The sequence below is a fragment of the Pleurodeles waltl genome, chromosome 2_1 (genome assembly GCF_031143425.1).
Source record: "Pleurodeles waltl isolate 20211129_DDA chromosome 2_1, aPleWal1.hap1.20221129, whole genome shotgun sequence".
NCBI lineage: Eukaryota > Metazoa > Chordata > Amphibia > Caudata > Salamandridae > Pleurodeles > Pleurodeles waltl.
In genome coordinates, this window is record NC_090438.1 from 40,656,420 (window position 1) to 40,683,084 (window position 26,665).

Sequence of the window (26,665 nt, forward strand, 5' to 3'; positions counted from 1 at the left end):
TATTGACTTTGACATGTTATTAGATATTCTGCCTATAGGCTTTGACATGATATTATATATTGCATTTTGTATTCAGCTTAACTGCCTATTGGCTTTGACATGATATTATACATTACACTTTGTATTCAGCTCCGCTGCCTATTGGCTTTGACATGATCAGCTCAGCTGCCTATTGGCTTTGACATGATATTATACATTGTATTTTATATTCAGCTTAACTGCCTATTGGCTTTGACATGATATTATATATTGCATTTTGTATTCAGCTCAGCTGCCTATTGGCTTTGACATGACACTAGACATTGCATTTGATATTTAGGTTAGCTGCCTATTGCCTTTAACATGACATTGCATTTGATACTTAGGTTAGCTGCCTATTGCCTTTAACGTGGAGTTAGACATTGCAGTTGAGAATCCAAGCTGTATTTTTCCAAGCTGTGTTTTTGCACAAGAGAACCAAGATGTTTTTCTCACAGTAGACTAGACATGATAAGAGAGAGTACATGGGTGTTGTTTTTTCTTCGCTTGAGCTTGGGAACAGGAGTAGTCTTGGAGACCTGGCCAGTCTCCAAAAGGCTTGCTCAGTTTCCCGGGTCTGAGAGGAGGGGGCACACCTTTGTAACGAATGTAACAGGCTGCAGAGGGTCAGATTCGAATCTGCCGGACCTCGTGCTGGAGCTTGGCGCCAGCTGCCAGCAATCCCGTGTGGGTAGATGAATCTCTTTCTCGCGGCTGACAGGGGTCATCAGCTTGCAGACCTTAGAAAGATGAAGCTGTAGATAGTTCCCACATGGTGAAGTATTTGTTTTGCTTTGCATTCAATATCTTATAAATATAACCTGCTGTGTATATTGCAAACTGATATATTTTGTTTGATTAACGCGGACTTGAAAGCTACTAATTCGTCATTCATAAATATTGTGGTTGGGGAAGAATTAACAACAATAAAAGTCTTCTTTGACCTCAGAAGTGCATTTCTGTTGTGTTATGTTAGTGCTTAAAAACTAGATAAGAGGAAAGCACTACAGGTGGACTATATGGTTTTTTGCAACATCTGTTTTTTCCTGTGTTTTGGGGAAATGTAATTCTGCACTGTAAAATTGCACAAGATTTTGGCAGCAGCAGCAGCCAGGCTTCGTTCCTCATATATTTATTCTGACTGGGCAACCGATGCTCCTTCCAGCTTGAAAACATGTTCCCTCCTCTATTCTTTATATACCCTTCCTCACCCACAGCCCCATCCATACATACCAGCATACATTTACCACCTGCTCAGAGCTGCTCAGAGCTCAAAGTTTATGGTTTAAATCTCACAGAATTTGGAATCTGATGTTGTTTTATGACTGGATAAATTGATCTCAAATGGTAATTCCCTATTTCATGTGTTTGAACTTGTAATTACTAGGTACTGGGGCAGATTTACTGCATGGTAATCAAAATGCACTGGATGTGTGAAGATTGTTTTCCTCCTAAAAAAGCCAAAACAGGGAAATACCCTTTATGGTTTGTACATGCATGTTTCTACAAGTGTGAGAATTCCACACCACTGTACTATTATGTGGTAAATGCACCCTTGTGTATAAACGATTATGGATAATAGTGGTCCTGAAGAAAGCCGAATGATGCAGATGGGCCACAAGTAGGGCTGAAACATGTCAACTTGTGGCATTTGGGTCATAATATCCCCTAACACCACCACCTTTTAAATTGTATTTAACCCTGCCAATGGTGCTCATAATAAACAAAAGAGTAGAGAAACCCGCAGGCAATTTTAATTTAACCCTTAGGAATCAGTGATCTGCTTACAAACTGCACCGAGCCCGCCCACTCACATGAGGTGCAGTGGGTGAGGATCTGATGATGCAACATGCCACGGGTGGTGCATGTGGGTGAGGATACTTACAAATAATATAAGAGAGTCCCAGCGTCTCTCACATAGCCACCCAACAAGGAAAGATAAGGTAGGATCACCCTCTCATTGTGATACCACTTTACATGAGCACCAGACTGCATTACACAAGATAATATATTTTTTTCTTTTTTTAGGCACAGGGAGATTGATTCCCTCGAGAAACACAGAATCTTGAGTTGACGCACAACTCAAATCTAGTTACCCAGTTGTAGAATCTGCAGCTCAAGCCCTTAGACCAAATATCCATACATGCCAATAGACCTGATTCAGGTGGGAGCCAAGCCAAAAAATGGCTTTATTTTGCTGTCTCGTGCCTACTGTTGCAACTGTTTCAGTGTAAATTAATGGTGAAAATACATTGTACACATTTAAAAAAAAAAACACTTAACAGATTAAAATGTTTTAAAATGTTGACATGTATACATCTCCTCTTGTTTTTTTAGGTCTTGGTTCTAAACAGCGTGCATGTATGTGTCGAAAAGAGACCTGTTCTATGTACTTAGGGGCTTCTGAACTGTTGGCTCCATCGTCTCTCCATTGTTCATTCTCCCCATTTGCCCATGGCATGCATACATCATGCCTCTTCCCAGGTTTATCCCTCCCCAAAAGCAGTGACCAATTACTGCTTAACATACTCCACAGACATTTAAAGGTATTGTTTTGGGACTACTTTTATATTTCTTGAACGGCTATTTTCACGAGCACTACTGTTTTAGCTCACACTGTTTTTTGTTTCCTGCTCTTGCCACTGTATGTCGCCTCACCTCAGCTCACCATGCAAGTTCAAGTCAAGTCCTGGTGCTCAGTCTCATGTTCGGGGTCCCCTACCCCGCCAGGTCAGTAGGGCTGAGCAGTGCTCCCCACAACACACCACTCCCCTCCGTTACTCATAGCTCGTTCAGCCGGCGCAGATAGCCTTGTGCGACAATTGTGTACAAAGCACTCCAGCTTTTAACATTTGTAACCACTGATTACCGAATTACACTGATGGCAATACATGGACAACGCCAAAAGCTTGGTGCTCGGCTATTGCTGAGACCTGTTGGCTTTGCCAATGCTTGTTTTTGTTTGTTTTTGTTTTTTAAAACATAACACCTTTTGACTTTGGCAATACATGCAGTGCCAGTTTTGACAATGCCCGATGCAATGCTTATGGTTATTTGTGGGTGGGCTTTTTAAGGTGCACATAATTGCCCCACCATTGTACAGCTTATCTGTTAACTACTTATGTTCACTTGCCTAAGAAACAAAACACTTCCAGGGCTTTTAACACACCCACCCACTGGTGAAACCTATAGAATTCCCCATTGGCATTGATGGGCCCACTTCTTATATCTTAAACAACTGACTAGGCCCGGTTTTTCCATGCAAGAGATTGACAGCTGTGGGATTAACATATTCATAATTAGAAGACAGCCCCGCCCACTTGTTACAACACTTCACTGCGTACGACATTACGCGGAAGACGTCGTCCCGCCCACGGCGCGGAGGGCGTTTGCTTTAGCGTCATCACGCAACAGGCACTGCTCCCTTCTATTGGGTACTGTACTGTGACGTTGGGGCGTGTGCCTGACGTCCGTCTCCGCTGGCCTGTGTGCGGCGGTGGGCGGTGATGTCATGACGCCGTACGTCGCCGGCCCCTCTTCGTAGTCCTTGTAGCTCCGCTGCCCCAGTTCCTGGGTTCGCGGCGCTAGACATGGCGGAGGCGGCGGTGGCCGACACCCGGCGCCTCAACTCCAAGCCCCAGGACCTGACGGACGCCTACGGGCCGCCCAGCAATTTCCTGGAGATCGACCTGTTCAGCCCGCAGACCGTGGGCGTAGGCAGGGCCCGTTACACCAGCTACGAGCTGCGCATGCGGGTGAGGGCACGGCGACCGTACACCGGGGGCGCGGCCTGGCCTGAGGGGTGCCCGTAGGTGACCTGGCAGGCGAGGGCCGGCCACAGGGAAGCGCGGCACTAGCTGGGGGTCAGTCATGTGAGTCAGACTGCCCCCGGGGGCCCTGAGAAGAGCAGGGGCTGAGGAGAAGCTGACACTGACAAGATGCCCCAGGAAGCACAGGGGCTGAGGGTGAAGCTGACACCAGGGAGTGGGTGAGAGAGATACCCTGAGAAGAGCAGGGGCTGAGGGTGAAGCTGACACCAAAGAGTGGGTGAGAGAGATACCCCGAGAAGAGCAGGGGCTGAGGAGAAGCTGACACCAGGGAGTGGGTGAGAGAGATACCCTGAGAAGAGCAGGGGCTGAGGAGAAGCTGACACTAACAAGATGCCCCAGGAAGAGCAGGGGCTAAGGGCCGGGGTGAAGCTGACAGCAAAGAGTGGATGGTCACGAGATGATACCCTGAGAAGAGCAGGGGCTGAGGGTGAAGCTGACACCAGGGAGTGGGTGAGCAATACCCTGAGAAGAGCAGGGGCTGAGGGTGAAGCTGACACCAGGGAGTGGGTGAGAGAGATACCCCGAGAAGAGCAGGGGCTGAGGGTGAAGCTGACACCAGGGAGTGGGTGAAAGAGATACCCCGAGAAGAGCAGGGGCTGAGGGTGAAGCTGACACCAGGGAGTGGGTGAGCAATACCCTGAGAAGAGCAGGGACTGAGGGTGAAGCTGACACCAGGGAGTGGGTGAGCAATACCCTGAGAAGAGCAGGGGCTGAGGGTGAAGCTGACACCAGGGAGTGGGTGAGCAATACCCTGAGAAGAGCAGGGGCTGAGGGTGAAGCTGACACCAGGGAGTGGGTGAAAGATACCCTGAGAAGAGCAAGGTCTGAGGGTGAAGCTGACACCAGGGAGTGGGTGAGAGAGATACCCCGAGAAGAGCAGGGGCTGAGGGTGAAGCTGACACCAGGGAGTGGGTGAGAGAGATACCCTGAGAAGAGCAGGGGCTGAGGGTGAAGCTGACACCAGGGAGTGGGTGAGAGAGATACCCCGAGAAGAGCAGGGGCTGAGGGTGAAGCTGACACCAGGGAGTGGGTGAGCAATACCCTGAGAAGAGCAGGGGCTGAGGGTGAAGCTGACACCAGGGAGTGGGTGAGAGAGATACCCCGAGAAGAGCAGGGGCTGAGGGTGAAGCTGACACCAGGGAGTGGGTGAGCAATACCCTGAGAAGAGCAGGGGCTGAGGGTGAAGCTGACACCAGGGAGTGGGTGAGAGAGATACCCCGAGAAGAGCAGGGGCTGAGGGTGAAGCTGACACCAGGGAGTGGGTGAGAGAGATACCCTGAGAAGAGCAGGGGCTGAGGGTGAAGCTGACACCAGGGAGTGGGTGAGAGAGATACCCCGAGAAGAGCAGGGGCTGAGGGTGAAGCTGACACCAGGGAGTGGGTGAGAGAGATACCCTGAGAAGAGCAGGGACTGAGGGTGAAGCTGACACCAGGGAGTGGGTGAGCAATACCCTGAGAAGAGCAGGGACTGAGGGTGAAGCTGACACCAGGGAGTGGGTGAGCAATACCCTGAGAAGAGCAGGGGCTGAGGGTGAAGCTGACACCAGGGAGTGGGTGAGCAATACCCTGAGAAGAGCAGGGGCTGAGGGTGAAGCTGACACCAGGGAGTGGGTGAAAGATACCCTCAGAAGAGCAAGGTCTGAGGGTGAAGCTGACACCTAAGAGTGGGTGAAAGATACCCTGCGAAGAGCAGGGGCTGAGGAGAAGCTGACACTGACAAGATGCCCCAGGAAGAGCAGGGGCTAAGGGCCGGGGTGAAGCTAACAGCAAAGAGTGGATGGTCACGAGATGAGACCCTGAGAAGAGCAGGGGCTGAGGGTGAAGCTGACACCAGGGAGTGGGTGAGCAATACCCTGAGAAGAGCAGGGGCTGAGGGTGAAGCTGACAGCAAAGAGTGGGTGAGAGAGATATCCTGAGGAGGACAGGGGCTGATGGTGAAGCTGACATCAGGATGTGGGTGAGAGAGATACCCTGAGAAGAGCAGGGGCTGAGGGTGAAGCTGACAGCAAAGAGTGGGTGAGAGAGATATCCTGAGGAGGGCAGGGGCTGATGGTGAAGCTGACATCAGGATGTGGGTGAGAGAGATACCCTGAGAAGAGCAGGGGCTGGGGTGAAGCTGACAGCAAAGAGTGGGTGAGAGAGAGATCCTGAGGAGGACAGGGGCTGATGGTGAAGCTGACATCAGGATGTGGGTGAGAGAGATACCCTGAGAAGAGCAGGGGCTGAGGGTGAAGCTGACATCAGGATGTGGGTGAGAGAGATACCCTGAGAAGAGCAGGGGCTGAGGGTGAAGCTGACACCAAAGAGTGGGTGAAAGATACCCTGAGAAGAGCAGGGGCTGAGGGTGAAGCTGACACCAAAGAGTGGGTGAGAGATACCCTAAGAGGAGCAGGCGCTTGGGGTTTAAGCTGACCGCAAAGGAATGGGTGAGAGAGATACTCTGAGAAGAGCAGGGGCAGATGGTGAAACTGAAACCAAAGAGTGGGTGAGAGATGCCCCGAGAAGAGGTGGGCCTGAGGAGAAGCTGACACTAACAAGATGCCCCGAGAAGAGCAGGGGCTGTGGGTGAAGCTGACAGCAAAGTAGTGGGTGTGAGCTGCTTCGAGAAAAGCAGGGGCTGAGGAGAAGCTGACACTAACAAGGTGCCCTGAGAAGAGCAGGGCCTGAGGAGAAGCTGACACTAACAAGATGCCCCGAGAAGAGCAGGGGCTACGGTGAAGCTAACACCAAAGAGTGGATGAGAGATGCCCCGAGAAGAGCAGGGGCTGGGGTGAAGCGGACACTAACAAGGTGACCAGAAAAGAGCAGGGGCTAAGGGACGGGGTGAAGCTGACAGCAAAGGGTGAATGATCACGAGGTACCCTGAGACGAGCAGGGGCTGAGGGTGAAGCTGACATCAGGAAGTGGGTGAGAGAGATGCCCCGAGAAGAGCAGGGGCTGAGGGCTGGGATGAAGCTGACAGCAAAGGAGTGGGTGATGGTAACATGTCCTGAGAAGAGCGGGGGGTAGAGCTGACAGCAAAGGAGCGGGTGATAGGAGAGAAGCTGTCTGGTATCAAGGCAGAGAAGGGAAGCAGCAGGGTGGGGAGGCTGATAAGTAATCGAGGGAAGTAGCATAGGAGGAAAGCATCAGGGTGAGGGGGGCTGAGCGGTAATCGGGGGAGGTAGAGTTTTCTTGGTTTGCATCAGCGGTTTCATGATCTTTAAATATGGCGCTGTGCTCTGTCCAAACTCTGTTCAGTGCTTCTCCCCTTAGAAACCCTTTACAAAATAGGGCCAAACAGCAGATGCAACAGTCAGTGTTTTGTTTATGAATTTGAAGAACATGTGTTGGTTCTGAAAGGGAACTTGTGAAATATTCTGATCCCTTCATTATGTACCTCTGTAGTAGTGCTGCAATTTCACCTGCCTAAAAATGGTGGCAAAATGGTGCATATTCAGCACGATTACCCAAATAATTGTCTAAAAAGCCATTTGTGCTACAGGTAGTTTAGACTGCTTGCAGCGAGCTTGATCTCGAGTTGAAATCACGCACACTCCAGACGTTCTCCAAAACTGCTGCGGTGGAATTTGGACTACATTTTGGTAGTGCTTCATCATGGAAAATGGTTTCTGTCCTGGTTTTGAGAACCGAATACTTCACCAAGACTTGCACAACCAGTAGATGTTTACAGAGGGCAATGATTACATAGTTCAAAGTCACAGTCTTAGAAAGTGTTATATGGACTACTATTGATTTGTCCTCGTAGGTTGACAGGTAATTGCTAAATCTAGACAACGCACTTTCTTTGCTGCTTTAGTAAGGACACATTTTATTTTGCCTAATGTTCCTTTTCCCAGTCTATGCCGAGAAGCAGGTGATTACAGGTCTCTATCTTAAGTTTATACTTATGTCTTCGTTGCTCTTGATTTCTCAAATATGTGTATATCGTCCAATTTTTATGATTAATGGTCTTCTTGGCTCTCATCTTTGACGGAAAATAGATACGGAGTCTAGTTGAGGTGATTTTGTCCCGCGTCCCGCAATTGAAAGGGAGAACAGTGCGATTGAAACTTTGATCTCTTGTTCTATCAACTGACAAGCAAAACAGGAGACCTCATTTCGTGTTTTTTTTTTTTTTTTTTTTTTTTTTCCTCCCACCCACAGTTTTTTTTTGTATGCAGGTTTACTTAAAACCCTATTCTGTTAGCTCTGTGGATAGGGAAGGTTCCTTGGTGCTTTGATTTGCCGAACATCATTTCTAGAAAGAGCAGTGAAAATGATTATTTTTTGCGTAATAGTCAACTTCTAGTTAAGCGCGCGATTAGTAAATGTTTAGTCCTTTTGGGGCGATAAATGGATCGTAGGGCTTTGCCAGATAGGCTCAGAAGCACACTGAGATACAAACCCTCCCATAAGATGTCTCTTCAAAACCCAGCGAGGATCAGAGAAGTATAGCAAAAGAAAGGAGAGGGTATAAAAATAGTAAGGCAGTATGATGATCAGCAAAAAATAAGGGAAACCCTGAGCAGCGGTTGTCCAAGGGCAGGAGGTCTATTACAGATCCAGGATGGGGTAACTGTGGCTTCCCCTCTCGGCCAGGCTGTGTGATCTCGGGCAAACCGTGCCCCGTCTTCAGTTCTCTAATCTTTAACACTGACCGCTTACAAGGGTTTTATTTTATTTATTTATGATTTATAGTGCATAGGACAAGACAACAAAACAAGACAGCCCGAATATCTAGACACAAAGGAATGTCTAAGTCCAAGCTCCGCACAATTCCTGGGCGCCACCTGTTGAAGGTAATTACAAATCAGTCATTGGTTCATGAGCCATAGCAAGGCTCACCACAGATCACTAGTGGCCCCAGACTCCGCAGCGTAAGCACAACTGCACGGAACTGTCTCAAGGCGGTACTCCACGTATCCATCGGGCTCTAGCCAACTAGCAAAAGTCTCAAGGCGGTACCCCACGTATCCATCGGGCTCTAGCCAACTAGCAAAAGTCTCAAGGCGGTACCCCACGTATCCATCGGGCTCTAGCCAACTAGCAAAAGTCTCAAGGCGGTACCCCACGTATCCATCGGGCTCTAGCCAACTAGCAAAAGTCTCAAGGCGGTACCCCACGTATCCATCGGGCTCTAGCCAACTAGCAAAAGTCTCAAGGCGGTACCCCACGTATCCATCGGGCTCTAGCCAACTACAAAAGTCTCAAGGCGGTACCCCACGTATCCATCGGGCTCTAGCCAACTAGCAAAAGTCTCAAGGCGGTACCCCACGTATCCATCGGGCTCTAGCCAACTAGCAAAAGTCTCAAGGCGGTACCCCACGTATCCATCGGGCTCTAGCCAACTACAAAAGTCTCAAGGCGGTACCCCACGTATCCATCGGGCTCTAGCCAACTAGCAAAACTCGCAAAGAGAAACAGGAAAAAAGGCAGACAGAAGAAGAGCACAGAAGCGCCTATAACAAACCAATGTCACATTTCCCACACCCCCGAGAGAGCGAAGGCACACCAAGACCGCTTACGATGACTGAGTGCTATTGAACGAAGTAAAGTTAAGGCTTTTGATGTAAATTACTCACTTTGGCATAAAGCTGAAAGTTACTGTTGACATAAGGTAGCTTGATACTTTTCAAGGAAAGATGCACACGTCACATTTGCGTTGCGGTTGTTGTGCTGCAGGGAAACTCGTCAGGACTGAGGTTTCACGCTGGATTTTACTCTACAAGAAGGAATCTAGCATCTGCTGGGCATGTAGGATAACCGTTCAATCATATGTACTTAGCTTACAGCGAGTGTTCCCCATGCAGTGGTGACATTTCCAGGCTGCACATACATACGCTCTTACCCTGAAAAGATCTCGGGTGCAAAAGTTGCTCATAAGACGAAAATCCCCCAGATTGTTTTCGACTGATCATGGGGTCTGCCATAAACGTGTGTTCATGCAGGGTGGAGGTAGGGGCCTTGCTGATGCAGTCCAGGAAGGGTACATGTTACAGGGGATGGGCATTGGGCACACAAAACACGCATTACATAAACGCCCACATAAAAACAAAATACAAGCGCTACGCTTTTTTAAACAGCACAGCCGCCTGTGTCCTCCCTGAAGCCGGCTGCCTGGACTTCAGTGCGCACCACTTGCCAGGAGTCGGGCAGCATCAAGTGTAGTGTGGCACAGGAAGGTACCCTGTGCTCGCCACCCAAGTGTGACCCCAGAAGCCAGGGCAGGAATTCACAATGAGCTGCTCGGCTGTCTGGGCGCTGCACAGATCACACAGATGTGCTGCACTCCGACTGCCTCAATGTCAGCGGCAGCTGTTACTGCTGGGAGTACTGGTACTCTCCAGGGCCAAGGGGTTCCGGTGCTCGATGTCGGTACCGGCTCATCGAAAGCCCTGCAGGTCTGCCGAGAAGGGACAGGAGATAAGGCTACTGCCAAGGGAGGCCAGCGGGTTGGGGCGGATGCTGTCAGCTGTGGGTACTGTGCACCGAGGAATGGTAGCCTGGGAACAAAAACTGACTTCAGATGAGGCCCGTCATCAGTAGCAGATGCGGTTTGTGAGCAGGAGGGGACAGTCCAGAATGGTTGGTGTGTAGCCTTTAAGAAGGGGGTGGCGACCTTGACTCCATCAGTCGGGACACAGACAGGGAGGGCAGCTTGGCTGCAGCGGTCCTCGTCAGTGCATTGAGAACGTGGAGTTCTTCAGTCGAAAATACCCACGAGTGTCACTGTGACATGGCCCATTCCTAAGGCTCTTCCTCGACAGCCAGGGCCAGTGCTGCTGGGTGGAAGGCTCCCAGGCGCTCTGTGCCTCAAGTCAGGTCTGCACAGTCACTTTTCCAGCGATGACAAACTCCACTAAGGAATCTGCTCTTCCCCAACCCACACTGGGCATCAGAGCACAGCCCTTCTTGCCCGATGCCGAGTACAAGCAGGACCAAGGAGCAACAGAGCAGAGTAGCAGGCCCACAGAGTATAGGCTCCCTAATTACTGTTCTTGCCTCTGAATCACTCCCAAAGACGATTTTTAAGTCTAGCCTTAGAGCAACTTAAGCTTTTTCTGACCGAATGTAACCCAAAAGGCCTGTTGTGGGCTGGCGCCCATTTGGCTTTACCAGTGCTTGCCGTAAGTAAATGCTTTTGCAAAACTTAATTGTCGAGTAGCCGTTGGGCCCTCGTGAGTATAAAACGATGACTAATGGGAAAAACATTTTTGTCTTAAAGCTCACCTTTCCTTAGTAGCCTACAGCTTCACAGTGCCTACATTGGTGTTCGTCTGTTCCCTGTGAGAGCAAAACCAGCTCAGTAAAGTTAGCAAATGGCTGAAGTGAGCTGGTGAACTGCATAAGTTCATTTTAACAACACGTTATTTTTCCTGTTAGTCTAGTTTCAGCAAACCAATCACGATAAGTATATTTTATGTATTGGAGTGCCTGAAACTGGACATGGATTTCAGTAAGAATCCGGTGTCCAGATACTTGTTTTTGTATGATATTGGGGGGGGGGGAGGGGGCATTTTAAGGTCGAACCAAACACAGTGAAAGCTTTCTGGTTTTAAAAGACCTGATGGGCTTAGAAAGCCCCATCATTGTTTATCATCAGTTGGTTTTGTAAGTTGCTTGCTCTTATCGGATGCCTTTCCTTGTCCATTGTGTTAGTCCCTTCCCTGGAGCGAGGCCTCTTTACCCTCTCTCTGACTGACCGGCTCCTGTCCTGCTTCTCACGTGTAGGAAGCTACTTTCTTTTTGCTGAGGCTTTCCTTGCAAGTGCACGGGCTCAGCTGTCGCCCTCATGTCTCCCTCCTACTCTGTGTTGCTGTGGCCCTGGTCTTGCACGTGCTCCCTTGTGTGCTTCTCCATCGCCGGACTCCTGGTGCTTTCTCGCTGTGTGCTTCTCTCCCTCGCCTGCTGATGTCCCCTCTCCTGCTCACTCCCTGTTGCTTACCCCACTCACTCCTTCATGGGCAGCTTCTTTTTGTTTCCCAGGGTTGGGAGGCAGCAGGTTGCGCATTGCTGACCCCACTTAATGTGTTAAAAACACACACGCTTTCACATTCCTTTTCCACCAGTGCCTCTCCTAAGGTGCCTGTGTTATTTTGTGTGCATGCGTAATATCCTGATGTGTATACTGACGTAATGCAGGCGCACACCTACAGACTGATGAAGCCGTTGCACCTTATTTTGCTTTAGTATTGTGCTTTTTTTGTGTCCATGCTGTGCAGCACTGATGAAACTCATTGGTTTGGCAAATCCTAAAGGTCCCAAAGGGTAGGTATGTTGACTTTGTCAAGGTTTGTTTGGTGTGAGGTGCTGCATGTAATACGGCTTCAATGGGGTGAGGCCTTTTTTGGGGGGGGAGTGAGGAGCTCTCATCCATAATCTATCCATGCTGTTTTTTAGGATGCGCTTGAGGCTTTTGTCAGTTTCTAAATTGGGTGCTCGCTGAATTTGCCATAATTTGAACATAGTTTTGAGTGAAAGCTTTCATCCAAAATGAAGTGGTGGTGACAGATTTTAGCTTGTTAACATGTTTTTGTTTGATTTGGGAGTCCCAATGAAAAGTTTTGCCTTTGTTTGTGTTGATGTTCTGATGCCTTTGTTCCATCTGATGCTGAATCTATACTTGCTGTGTTGTAGGATTGTTGATGGAGTCAGAAGTTTCTTTTAATGCAGTAGTTTGTTCTCTGCACACCGGTAGAAGGAGATGTAAAATAGAGTTCAGACAGATCGCAGAATATTTTTGAAGAGTATTGGTGATAAGATGAACTCTTCACAGGGTACATTACATGGATGGTGTCAGTGAAATACTTTACAATTTTAACACGCTTCGATGTGTCCTGTAGGTAGGATTTGGAAACATTCTCATCAATTTCTTTTGCACGTGTCTGTGAGCATATCCTGGTCCATAATAGCTAAGGTTATTGTTAAACACAAAAATTGAAAAAGACGCCATCCTTGTCTCTTTTCCAAAGCTTTATTCCAAACAAGCAAGATGCTACCAACCCTGGCAGTTCCAGTAAGCAACTGTCACTGCTCACAATCTCCACCTCCCTTCACATTGCATTTAGTGTTGCTAAGCAATCATTACATCCCTCACGTTCCACACAATAACCCAACAAAAATAGGCCATGTTGGAATACAAGCTAAAACAATAACCATGTATATAACAAAGAAACATAACAAAAACAAAATACAGCAAGCACTATTGGTGCACAAACACATGTAAGTGTTGCAAACTTTACTAATTTACAACGTACTCTTTCAAATAATCTGGCCTCTTCACACTTCTCTTTCCCTTTTCCTTCAACACCACTTCTCTCCCTACATTTCCATTCTTATTTACTCCACTTTTCCACCTCTTCAACTCCAACTCACTACATTTCACATTCTATCTCTTTCCATCATCCAACACTACACTATAACCTCTCACTTTCCTTATCTGCTTAGGCACAGACCATTTGAACGACCTTTTTTCTTCTCCCAAACCCTTGTCCGCACCCAATCTCTCACTGCCAACTTCTGCTCATCACTCCCTCCATACCTCTACCCTCATACTTTCCTTGCCATTCTACCACACAACTCAATAATTTCCCTTCATTTACCTTTTCCCCTACCTGCCTTGCCCATCCAACCAGGTACAGCCTTAATACACGGTTTCCTACCTTTTTAACAACATAAACGGTGTTTCCATAGTGAGAGAATGTGGGGTGGTGCAATAACTCCACAACAAATCTTTAATCTCCTTCTTCTAATCCAACCCATTCTGGACTGACAACTGTATGTTCTCACCCAACACTCTATTGAACCTTTCCACTAATCCATTCTCTCTGGGATGTGCTATGGCCGTTTTAATATGTTTAACTCCACAGCTCACCAAGTAGTCCTCAAACTCACTTGACGTAAACTGTGGACCATTATCCGTCATCACAACTTCAGGATAACCTTCTCTTCACAAAATTCAATAATCACACCAGATCTAACATCTCGCACTATACTAACCTCTGGCCATTTTGAATGGTAATCCATCCAGCTGAAAAGCACCGCACACATCCATACCAACCTTTGCCACGGCTTACGTGGAACTGGTATGGTAACCACTGGAGTACTCTTTCCAACATGAGTTTTGTCACTGCATGCATAGCATAAACAATTCCTAACAAATCTCTCCACATCCCGATCTATGCCTGGCCACCAAAAATCCTCTCTAGCCTTTCTTTTCATACCAGACATACCACCATGCCCTTCATGCAAAACCTCCAGTACCTTCTCTCTTAACTTGCACGGCACAATCACCTTGCCACCCCTTCTCAATACACCATTCTGTACAGATATTTCTGACCACACATTCTTAAAATTTGATGCAACATCTCCTAATTCCCACCAATGTTTGTCCAAATTTGTTTTTAACGTTTGAATCACATCCTCCTCTGCCATCTTCCATACATCCTCCCCTATAGCTTTTGTCTTAACAACTTGTATATTCGCTACTACCCACTCCTCAGTCTCCTCACTTTCCACCTCCTCAATTGGTTGTCAAGAAAGACAGCATTCATATTTACCACACCTGGGACATATTCAATCATAAAATCATATTCCTGCAGCCTATACAACCATTTCGCTATTCGAGGAGACGCTCGGCTGGCACCCTTTGTCGTAAAATGTCAACTAAAGGTTTATGATCCATTCGTAATTCAAACTTTCCCCCCCACACATAATTTCTGAAATGTTGGACCCCGCACCAACAAACACTAGCCTCTTTCTCGATCGCAGAATATGTAACTTCTGCCCCTCTGTCCTCGAGGCAAAAGCAATCACATGCTCCTTCCCTTACTTGCATCAACACTGCTCCCAAACCATACATACTGGCATCTGTAGAATAATCGTATGGTTGTTCGTCACAAATGGTTTAAACTCCACAGAATTAATAATATTCGTCTTCAACTCATCGAACGCTTGACACCCCTCCGACCACTCAAATTTCTGATTCTTCATCAACACACGCAGTGGTTGAGCAATGTCAACAAAATTCTTTACACATTTCACATAATATTCGGCCAAGCCAAAGAATGATCTCAATTGATCTTTATCCATCGGACTTGGTGCCCTTTCAATCACCTCCATTAGACCGACCTGTGGTTTTATACCTTCCCCAGACACAGCATGACCAAGGTGCTCAGCACTCTGTCGCACAGACTTGCACTTCTTCATCTCAACAGTCAAACCTGCTTTTTCCAAAATTGAACACACTTTCCTCAACACCTCATCATGTTCAATCCCATTTTCTGCCCATACGAACACATCATCCTGAAAAAACTTCACATTCTTAACATTGCCCAATAAAACTTTGCATAACCCTTTGGAACACTGCTGAAGCAGATGCCAAACCAAAAGGCATTAGCAAAAATCTAAATGCTCCTTCAGGTGGATGTAACCAAATTTAATGATATGCATTAGACAAATCAAGAGTAGAAAACACCTTCCCACCTTGAATTCTGGCCAACAATTCATTTATATTTGGTATGGGATGTCTGTCAATCCATATATTATTATTTAAATCCCTCAAGTCCACACACATCATGATCTTGCCATTAGGTTTTCGAGCCCGCACCACCGGACTCAACCATTCTGAAGACTTAACTGTTATCACCCCCAACTCCAATAACCTTGCCAACTCAACTTTCAAAGCATCCCTTAACACTAATGGTACCCCTCTAACCTTATGCACTTTTGGTACCGCATCATCTCTCAGAATAATCTTGTGTTTACATTTTTTAAGACATCCCAACTTGTCCCCAAACAACAACGGAAACTCCGACCTCCATTTTTCTGACTTTACATCTTCATGCATAACAGTCAACACCTGTTCATCCGCATTTGGATTCAACAGAATTGCCAACGCTCTTTGCTCGTTGCACCCTACCAAACACTTGCCACTCTCCACCACATACACACAACATATTATTTCTCTCTGTTTAAAAACTACAGTTCCCTGAAAACATCCTACAACCGGTATTCTACTCTCACCATATCCTACCAATTCAACTTTAGACTTGGTCAAATTCACCTTTCCTACTTTGTACCACGTATCCTTATCAATGAGCTTATGCAGGTAACATGAATCCGCCCACATGCTAATTGATACACCATTCAAACTCACAACACACTTTGGCGGTCTGTACTGCTCATTTCCTAACAACAAAATATTACTTTGATACGACTCTTCTTCTGTGGTGGCATCACTCAGAATAAACACCTGTATATGGTCATCATATTAATCGGAAGAAATTTTCTCTACTTCTTTACCATCGTTTAACAAACAATTCACACTTTTCTTTTTGGTCACCATTTTCTTTTGGTTACACACTTTAGAAAAATGCCCCATCCTGTTACAATTGAAACACTTAGCATTTACAGCTGGGCAACTCACTGAAAATGCTAAATACTTGACACTACCACATCTATAACATTTTTTTTTTCTTCCAATCCATCCTACTATCGTTCTTATTGCATTTGACTTTGTCTACTTCTTGCACAGTTACATCTTCTACATTGTTTTTTCCTAATTCCTTTATATATCTTGACATGTTTTCAATACGTCGTGCAATAACTATCGCCTCATCTAACGATGGATCCTTGAAACTCAGTAGCTTCTCTTGAATTTTTAAGTTCCTAGTGCGGTTTATCAACTGTTCTCTAATTATCTCCTTGTGCAAACTTGCACATATTTGCTAATGTTCGTAATGCACTTACAAACTGATCAATTGATTCACTAGGCACTTGCATTCTAGAACAAAAACTTGTTACGCTCTACCACTATACTTATCTTCTTACTAAAACTATTTTCCAACACCCCCATGGCTCTAGTTTATACATCACTATCTACCTCCTCATCAGACCCTTCACCATTTACAACAGAACTATCACATAGTAAAGTTTTCAACACTTTCCTGCCCTCCACCCCCAAATTATGTTTTAGCAAAGCTAATTTCCTTTTAGCTGTAAAAATAGCTCCACCTAAAGCCTCTAAATACCCTTCGAAAGCCTCTTGCCAATCTTCCTATGGCATATTTGGTTCACCAGGTAGAGCCAGAAATGTGGGAGGAGGCGGTATTGACTGCATAGTGTGCACAACCTGCCCTAGAAACAAAACAAAAAAATATTATAATAAAACAAATTTCAACACAATTTAGCAGTGTTCATCAAACCAGTTACTGTAGTCCAATCTGAACAATTCCTTCCCTCTCCTTCTTGGTCAGGACAAGATGTTCACATAGTTACTCTTTCCTTCTTGACAAAAGTCAGTAGAAATGCATAGATTTCCAACAGGAACAAACAAAACGAAACAAAAAAATGGCCCCACAACGCTCCAGCGAGGGAAAAACAAACGATGCACCTTTAATCCGGCGATGACATCATCGTAGTATGAACATTTGTTCCTTTTCTTAGAGTTGGTTGCCCTTGTTTTGACATCGTGAAGCAGCGACGACAATATCCAACGTTGGTTGCCCTTGTTTCGGCAACATCAAGCCTCGATGTCCGATCCACTCGATATCCCCTCGACAATGCAGCACTTGTGCGAAGGCTCCAGTGCACGAGTGACTCCACAGCGTGGGACACTCAACAGCAATTCAAAAGTACACTGGCACAAGGTAAACCTGCGAAAGCAAGTTCACAGTGCAGGACGAAGGTTCCAGTGCGCAAGTGCCTCCACAGCGCGGGACACTTGCAACGGCAATTCAAAGGCAAACAGGCACAAGATAAGCCGGCGTGAGCGAGTTCACAGTGTGGGATACCCACAACAGTATTAAGCGTAAATAACACCGTTACGATCGCCGATAAAACCAATAATACCTCACATTAACAATGTCCGTCCAAGAACAGCCAGCACAAAGTTCCTCGTTCCTAATATTGTGCCATATCCTCGCATCACAGTACTGGTCGTATTTCTCCTTATCTTCACAAAACTCCTACCGGCACGGAGCCCCTTACAACAGGCTCACAGTGTCTTCTGACGAATTTCAGCCCTTAGAGTAACACTCAATGGGACGTTCAGTACTCTCCCAGGTACACACTCTGCTTTCCTGGCCACCTCCCCAGACAGCCAGGAGGTCGTGATTGCACGATGACGCCTCTTCACCTTTAGAGCCCGCCTGCCTGTGTCAGCTCACACGAAACCACAACACTCCTGGGATCCTATTCTTCACCATGAAGTGGGTGTCGCCCCTATGCCAGGGTTGGCTTACATATGGCATCCCATCCTCCTCGCCACTGAAAAAGACGCCATCCTTGTCCCCTTTTCCAAAGCTTTATTCCAAACAAGCATGATGCTACCAACCCTGGCAGTTCCAGTAAGCAACCGTCACTGCTCACAATCTCCACCTCCCTTCACATTCCATTTAGTGTTGCTAAGCAGTTATTACATCCCTCACATTCCACACAATAACCCAACAAAAATAGGCCATGTTAACTTTCATAAAGTTTGAGTATATTGTCAATATCCTGCAGTGTGACCGTTTCAGTCCTATGCCTGGGCCAGACACGAAAATAACGTGGTCTCAGTAAATCATGTTTTCTGGATGTGGCCTCTTAGTTTTGAGGCTGCAACTTTTTTTTTTCTTCATTGATTTAGGCCTGAAATGGGTCGGTGATCTTCAACCATGTATGGTTCTTGATGTGTTTTTGTTTTATTTGAGGAGTGGCTGGTTTCAAACATTCAAGGACTAGGTATGGTGGAGTGTGATATTTGTGGCAGGCTTGACAGTGGGAGTAAAATTGATAGTTTATTAGTTACGTTAGTTAAATGGACATGTGATCATCGGAGAAAGCTGATGGTTTGGTGTCGGCGGTAAAATAAACAAGTGAGAGCTGAGATGTGGGAGACCTCACGGCAAATGTTTACATTATCGGAAGAAAGTTCTGATTTATTTTGTTTTTGGGGATGAATTATTTTCTGATTTTGTTTATCTTGGGATAGGCAAAGAATGCAAGTAATTGAGTTTGGATTCGATGTGGCCACTGGGGGTGGATTCTTGTATTAGATCAATAATTTCCGACTTTTAAAAAAATATATATTTTTCGCTTCTTTTATTTGGGAGTCAAGACAGAATCTTTTGGCTGCTATTACAAATTTTTTGATGTTTTTGACCTTAAATGAAAGGAGGTGGCGGAATTTTTTTTAAAAAAATAACTTTTTTTCAAGGTTTTGTCTGTGTAGGCTGCCATTTGAAAGCTTTCCTTTTGTCTGTGGTTTTTCTTCGGAGGGAGGCTGGTACTTAATTCCTTGTGCAGTTGGTTCGTACGCTTTGACAATGGTTTGTGTGTCACTGGAAGTGTAGAATGGAGGAATGAGTAAATCTGGACAGGATATTTCACAAAATGGGCGAAGTGTGCAAGGGCAGTGTCAGATGTCCCCATACCGGATGTAGACGCTCTTTGCTGTGCCCAGTCAGTAGATTGAGTTGTACTAGATGCCATATAGCTGGAGAGCGTAGCCTACCACATGGAGGATAGCAGTAGGGTGCTGCTGCACGGGCAGCATCCTAACTGCCCTTCTTGCAGCACACTATGGAAGTCCCCATCAAGTGTGCCTTTGTAGCAGGGTGAGTTGCTGTTCTTTTGAGTACTACGCAAAGAAAGGGGCAGTCAGTAATGGGATTGTAGTAAATGCTTTTGTTTGTCCCTCCTTGAGGCTGTTTTGTTAACACCTTGGAGACTGACCCTGTTACATGAATTATTGCACGATCAGCGAGATACCTTGGTGTGGCGCACAATTTTTTTTATTTTTATTTTTTTATTATTTTTTTCCCTCTTTCCCTCCTTTTCCTCACCGCTTCGCACTCATGGCGGTATGATGCTTGTTCCTTAGTTTTGGACATCTTGCTGTTTCTTTGCAAAGTTTGCAGGTCTCTTTCTTTTTTTTTTTTATTTCTGCAGTTTTATGTAGCGTGAACTCGACACAAAGGTATTGGAGCACTTTACATGAGCAGGGGTGTGGAATTTATTAAAATATCTACTTGTCCAGGGGACAGGTTGCTTCTCAAATCTACTTGTCCTGTAAAAAGATCTACTTGTCCCTTTGGTGCCATGTAGTGTGGCGACAAATTATGGCAGCAATCTCATTATGTAAGAGCTCTGATAATAGCCTCTCTGATTATGCCAGGGCTACTACCATAGTAGGGCTTGAATACTTGCAGTTTCAATCCCTACTGTAGCAATTTCCTTATTTTGCCACCTTTCTGCAGATCTGCATACTGGGGCTGGAGGAAGCAGTAAGCAATAGTTCCAGGGCTGGAATGCCTTTGAGTCTGCAAACCTACTAACCTGCATGTTGTAAAGATTTTCACCAGCTTCTCTCTAATATTTTCCCATAATAAGAAAGGCTGGACATTTACTCCCGACAATGGCAGAATTAGAACTTCTTCCAGGGTTGAGAAGAAAGTGGCCGGAGGGAAAATGAACTTGCAAATGCTCAGTCGATTTTCACATGAGCAAATATACACATGCATATTTACCCATGCTAAAATACAGTTCACAAATATTTTATAGGGGTACGACATATACCATGGGTGCACTTTTGTGACTTTCTTTAAGAATTTGGGGCCACATGTAGGTAGGTTCAGATTTGCGACCCGCAAATTGCGAGTCAGAGCGACTCGCAATTTGCGAGTCGCAAATCCGAATGTAGGATGGTGTCCCTGACACCATCTGTGAATCACAAGGGCTTCGCAAATGCCCACCTAGTGAATAATCATGCGTTGGGTCGCAATTTGCGACCCCCTTGCGAATAGTGGCCCTCACAGGGATGGTGGCCTGCTGGAGACAGCAGACCACCATGTCTGTGACTGCTTCCTTAAAGGAAAACGAGATGCATTACAAAAACGAAAAATGAAACGTTTTCGTTTCATTTTTTCAGAGCAGCCAGTGGTCCACAGGACCACTGCCTGCTCTGAAAAAATGTTTACAGTGACATTCACAATGGGGAAGGGGTCCCATGGGGACCCCTTCCCTTTTGCGAAAGTGTTAGCACCCATTTGAAATGGGTGCAAACTGCAATTGGTTTGCACCCGCGGTCACAAACCAATCCTACATTGCACTGCGAGTCGCAATTAAAAAGGGAACACCCCTTCCTAATTGCGAGTCGCAAACCCGTTTTGCGATTCAGTAACCAAGTTACTGAATCGCAAAACTGGGTTTGTGCATCGCAATGTGCTTTTTGCACTTCGCAAACAGCAAAAGTCGCTGTTTGCGACATGCAAAAAACTACCTACATTTGGGTCTTGGTCCCTAATTAGGTCTGGTGTTAACAAAGACATTTTGTTTTTATTAAACTTCTATTTCTCTCTCTTCCGGCTGGCTTTACTGTGAGTGATCGCATTCTGCTCTTCCACAAGGAGCATATTGGCACACAAAGTAGTTTTGTTCAATGTCGGGAACTACAGTGGCAATCAGTGACATAACGAAACTGGAGGGTGCCCCTTTGCAAAGAACATGAAGGAGTCCCCTCTCCAGACTCACTCAAGGCAGGTGCTGTGCTGAAAGGGCCCCCCGCGGGGCCTTTGTTATGCCACTGGTGGCAACGTGTGCTTTTAGAGTTCAAAAACATTTTGGGTTTTTTTTGCCAGTGTTTGTTACAATGTTGAGGGCCTGGTAGCTCCCACAACAATAAAGTGTTACAAAAGCCATGACAAAACAAGACACGCATTGATGAAACTAAAAGACTTATAAAAATATGTCAGACCAGTTGGCTTTGTCAGTGTGTTTTTTTTTTCATGCTTCCCATATTCGTGTTGAAAATGGTTACACTGATTTTCCATTAGAAATATTTTTTGGGAAATACTAGCATGCATCAACACATTTTACTAAATGACACTTAATTTGCATCTAATCAGAGAGCGTTCTGGGAGCATTATACTTAGCCTCATAGCCGTTTTGTTTTTTTTGTACTGGAACCAACGTCAGTAGTGAAGTGTGACCTTAAAGCATTTATTTACAGCACTCAACCTAATAATGAAGGCTTTCAAATAATGAACCATAAATACAAGTTCGAACAGCATTATCTTTTGGAAACACATTACCTCCACTGCAGAGAGTTCCACTCTCTGTAAACAGGCAGCCAAAGGGTTTGTGCTGCAGAGGGTTGGGCCTACTTGTCCCAAGGACAAAGTAAACATAAAAACTTGTTGCCCTTGACCCCAAACAAGATGTTCCGCAGCTCCAGAGTCGACAGCTCTGGCCCTTACTCCACATCTTCTCCCCTAGAGTTCTTTGTCTGGTACGTATTGGGGCAGTCTGGAAATAACTTGTGTTTTTTAATATACCGCTTGGTAATACAAGTTCTGCCACTTTAAAGTGCTGCAAAGCAGGTGCCATTCTTAACAAAATCACTATAATTAATTTGCAGTTGAGCTGCCTCTTCTGTTCTTTGTATACAGTTAATCTTTTTAAAAGTTAGGCTGGTATTGCCAATGTAGAGGAGTAATTCCTTTTAAGGTTTAACACATAGAAATATATGGCTGCCCCCTTTTTTTGCTCTTCATTCTTTTCACCCCCTCATTCTCTGGGTTACATGTCTCAAAGGTGCCTCTTTGCGGCTTGTTTGGTGCTATAAAAGTTTAGGTAAACACACTAGAAAGGGTTGCATTGCCAGGGTATCACAGCCACTCTGTAGGAATGAGGCAAAAAACACTCCCAAGATGGTGACTTTTTTTGTGTCCTCATCTGCAGCGACAGGCTTGGGAAAGTTAATGTGGCACCTGGCATACATCCATTACACTCCAAACCAAAACACATGAGTAAAAGTGTAATTTACATTGCCAATAGCTCTAACTTTTCACAAATGAGAGACCTATTGGATTGCAAATGCTTGTTCATTCTGTTCCAGTTGAAAGAAATGGACCGTTTCAGGCAGAAGGTGCCTGGTGGCAGGGTGTTGTTGGTGGGGGTGTATTGCAGAGGGCAGCAACAGAAGAATGCAATATCTTTGACAATAATTCATCTACTTGTGGCAGTGGTTCTAGTATTATAGATTTAGTGTAGATTAGTCGCATGGCTTGGCAGCTTCTGGTGGCGCACTGGGTTTGTATTAAGCTTAGAGTATGGTACACCAAATAAGTTCTGCAAAGTTAAAGAAGAGTTACCAAAAATGAATTGTTCAAGTACCACTTTCGTAGTTTTGGGTCACAAACTACGCAGGGGTCTTAGGCTGGTTATTCAGTTCAGCGCTCGCATTGACTTGGATCCTCAGTACATTGTGGTTACTAAGCTGTGCTTTGTACTATATATTTAACGTTTGCTACTTTCACCCATAGACAAACTTGCCCATCTTCAAAATGAAAGATTCCTGTGTCCGGAGACGCTACAGTGACTTTGAATGGTTAAAGAATGAACTGGAAAGGGACAGCAAGGTGAGTGACCTACTGCCTCGTATGGTAGTTTACTCTACATTGTTGCTGATCCACTCCTGACTCTAATAATCATTTACAGGTTACAGCTTATTGTGCATGACCAGGGAGAGGTAGTTGAAATCATACAAGTATTGCGTGGTATGATGAAGGGACAAGGTAACGCAGTGTAACAGGCTTACAGTCCGGCCATTGCTTACCATTGGTTGGCTTTATTGACATTCTCATTTGATTTGGTTTTTATTCAATGGCATGTCTTCTACGTGTGAACCACGAGGCATTCTCCATTGTGGAACTGTAATTAAAACAAAAAACATTTTTATATGTATTTATTTTTTCAGTGGTGTACAGTAGGTCCGTGAGGTGAGACCTATTAGCTTTTTTTCACAGATTGCAAGACTAGAGTCCCAAATTTCAGCAACAGAGGAGGACCCAGCATAAATGTCCTGAATTGCACAAGCCCACCAGGGTCCACATACTTGGAGACCAATGACGTACATTGGGGTTAGCCTGCAGTTTTGCCTCCGTGCGTACCAAGTGACTTTCATAGACTGATCCTCCACAGATGAGGGCCTTGATCTTAATACTTCTTTCTATTATGAGAATAAAGAAACAATGCCTCTCCTCAATCCTAAAACAGCAGACAAAATCATATGATCTCGCATTGTGGCCTTTACTTCGCCCTAACTTGCAGCCGAGCCGATGCATACGGTTGCACCCAGACTATGCTACAGTAGGAGGGGAATGCCTCCATGGAACATTTCCTTACTTGAACATCTAACTGAGCCCACAGCCAGTGATCGTGGTTGCATTACCAGTTGTTCTGTGTGCTTTGGCTGTGACCTACTTCTACTGAGCCTAGTCGAGAGATGTTGGTATAAAGGCAGATTTTATGAGTCCCTGAGAATGCAACGAGCTTGACTCTCTGGGCCCAAGGACGGAGTGCATCCGGGGGTTGAGGAGTGACACGTAATATTAATAAATCTGAGGCACGTGGGAGCTGGCCACTTCCTTCAGTGTGACTATATTATAGCACCCCGACATTACATACGCCTCCTTGGCTTGGAACATTAGAACGCGGAGGGAGGGGCGGGGGTCACATGAGGAGAAACAAAGTATATGCTTGCCCCAGAAGGCGAAATGTTCACTTTGTTTTACAGCAGGAAAAACCTTTACTAGCCCCTGATGGCACAGGCGTGGTATCGGGGGTGGGCATTTCATTCTTCTCACATAATTTGTGGGCGAGACATTCTGTTATGGGTAAGACTAGGAGTCCTATTAAAAGTTAAGAAGACATTGAGGGGAGTTTATAATAGTTAATGGGAACCTTCTAATGATATGCACGCAGTGCAATGGAGACTTGTTTTTTTGAGTGTTTATCTCTATACCATGTGGCTAAATTAGGTTTGCCTGTCCTTATTGGGGGAGGCTTTAACAGTGAATTGAACTCTTTTCTAAAGATATCTCGCCTGCCTTTTCATGGGTCTCCACCAGCAACACTTAAAGGTAAACAGCGCTCTTGGGATCATGGAGTTGGGCTTAGAAGACGTTTTGGGGGAGAGGTGCGCTACTTGACCAGGGTATATACCTTGTGCCCTGCGCCCCCTCCCCCCCCAATCACATTCACATTTTGCATATCAGAACATGTTTCTGCGCTCTCAGTATTTGCTTCGACTTATTTTGCGAAAAGAATGTTCGACCAAAAAAATATTGCATATTGGGCATATTTGCATTAAGACCTTAACTGCAGGTAGGTCAGTACTTGCAGGGTAGCCCCGTGCCCTTTAGCAACAAATGAAAGACTTAGAAACAGGTAGTTTGGCAGTTGTCTCAAAGACTAACATTGCTGTGTAAAAAGGTTCTGTATGCAGGAGAATTGAACAAACTCTACCTCCTTGGATAAAATGAAGGTATGAATAGACCGCATTCAGACACACACACTAACCTATCACAGCACTACAATGGAAATGTGGTACACACCAAAGCAGGTACCAATCAGATGTGTGTGAATTAGTATACTACTATTGTAAGTTGTTTGCATCTCTACTCGACTCATTCGATACTCTTCTTGCAACATGTGTAAGTGAGATACCTAGGGACACTGTTAAACTGGCAATAATGCAGGTGGCTTGCAGCAAGACCCAGCAAAGCAGTGGCATGCCTGCCGAATCCGGGACAGTTTGCATAGTCATAATTAATCATATGCACATATAGGGAGATGCATATTTTAATACATCAGTATTAGACACTTAGTGCCTATAGTCCTTGAGCATCCGTGCAAAGGGAATTCCACAGCATTGGAGGATAGGGGATGAGATTTCTGTAGCCTCCAGGCTTTGATATTCCCAACAAAAATTTCACCTCCAACACGTTTCATTGCTATCAATGGGAACTTCTTCAGGTTTGTTGTGAACATGATACAGACCATGTTTTAATTAAAATCTTCTTTGTAATTAAACACATAGTTTGATTAAAAAGTGTCATCATGGCTTTGTATTTGAAGTAGGGAATAGACACATGACCATTACGGACAACAAATTACTTCCACGCAGAGCACAATATCAATTGCCTTTTATAAAGCATAATCCTGATACTCGGAGTTCATTGGTTCGTGCACAACGCCTCGGCTTTCTCACTGAAAGAAAGAACAGTCTTTCCTGTAGTTCAATGTGCATCAGTATAGAAGTTACACCAGTTTTCCAATCTTAAGTTACATTGATATTAATACTTATTGCTTTGTACCGCCAAGGATTTGAACAAACGTCAGTGTTACAAAAATCCTTCATATCAATCAAAATATCTCCTGTAACAATCTATTTTAAATACTATATTCACCGCTCTTTGTGTTTTTAAGCCTCTCGACGTTGTGGTAAAGTTCACATCATAAAGTGCATACTTCCTGAAAAATGCAAGAAATTGTTTTACAATATGTATTTATATTATTTAATGAGTGCACACTTATGTAGAAATAGTTTGTAACCTTCTGTTTTTCAGGGCAAACATGCATTACGAAATTATAAGTTTTAGGGTACATGACGAGCACGTTATCTTTAGTTTGTAACGAGAGATAGCTCTAATATCTCGTTTTATCCCAATGGATTTTTTTTAATGAGAGTAAAGTACAAAATACAGTGTTACCTATGCATATTATGCAGGTCATGTTTCATAAGTTTACATTTACATCCAAGGTAAAACAAAATCCCTTCATTACTTGTCTCTTATTATTCAAACAAATGTGTTTCAGACTGCGTGTCAGATCTGTTGCGCGTAGTGTCATGCTCTGCGTGTCAGATCTGTTGCGCGTAGTGTCATGCTCTGCGTGTCAGACCTGGTCTTTCAGCTCAAGCATCAATCATGAAGAGAATCAGTTCCCACATATTATTTAGTCAAGAATATAATTCAGATTTCCTACAGATTGACACCCTGCATCTTTCTC

General features: G+C 45.2%; 1 protein-coding gene across 1 annotated transcript in view; it reads left to right on the plus strand.

Annotated features, from left to right (window-relative positions):
* The first annotated feature begins 3,405 nt into the window (after positions 1–3,405).
* Positions 3,406–26,665, plus strand: part of SNX12 (sorting nexin 12) — a 76,866-nt gene continuing 53,606 nt past the window's right edge. The window contains exons 1-2 of the mRNA XM_069209446.1: positions 3,406–3,773; positions 23,137–23,232. Of these exons, the coding sequence (XP_069065547.1) occupies positions 3,609–3,773; positions 23,137–23,232 (261 nt within the window). The 5' untranslated portion in view covers positions 3,406–3,608. The remainder of the gene's footprint in view (positions 3,774–23,136; positions 23,233–26,665) is intronic.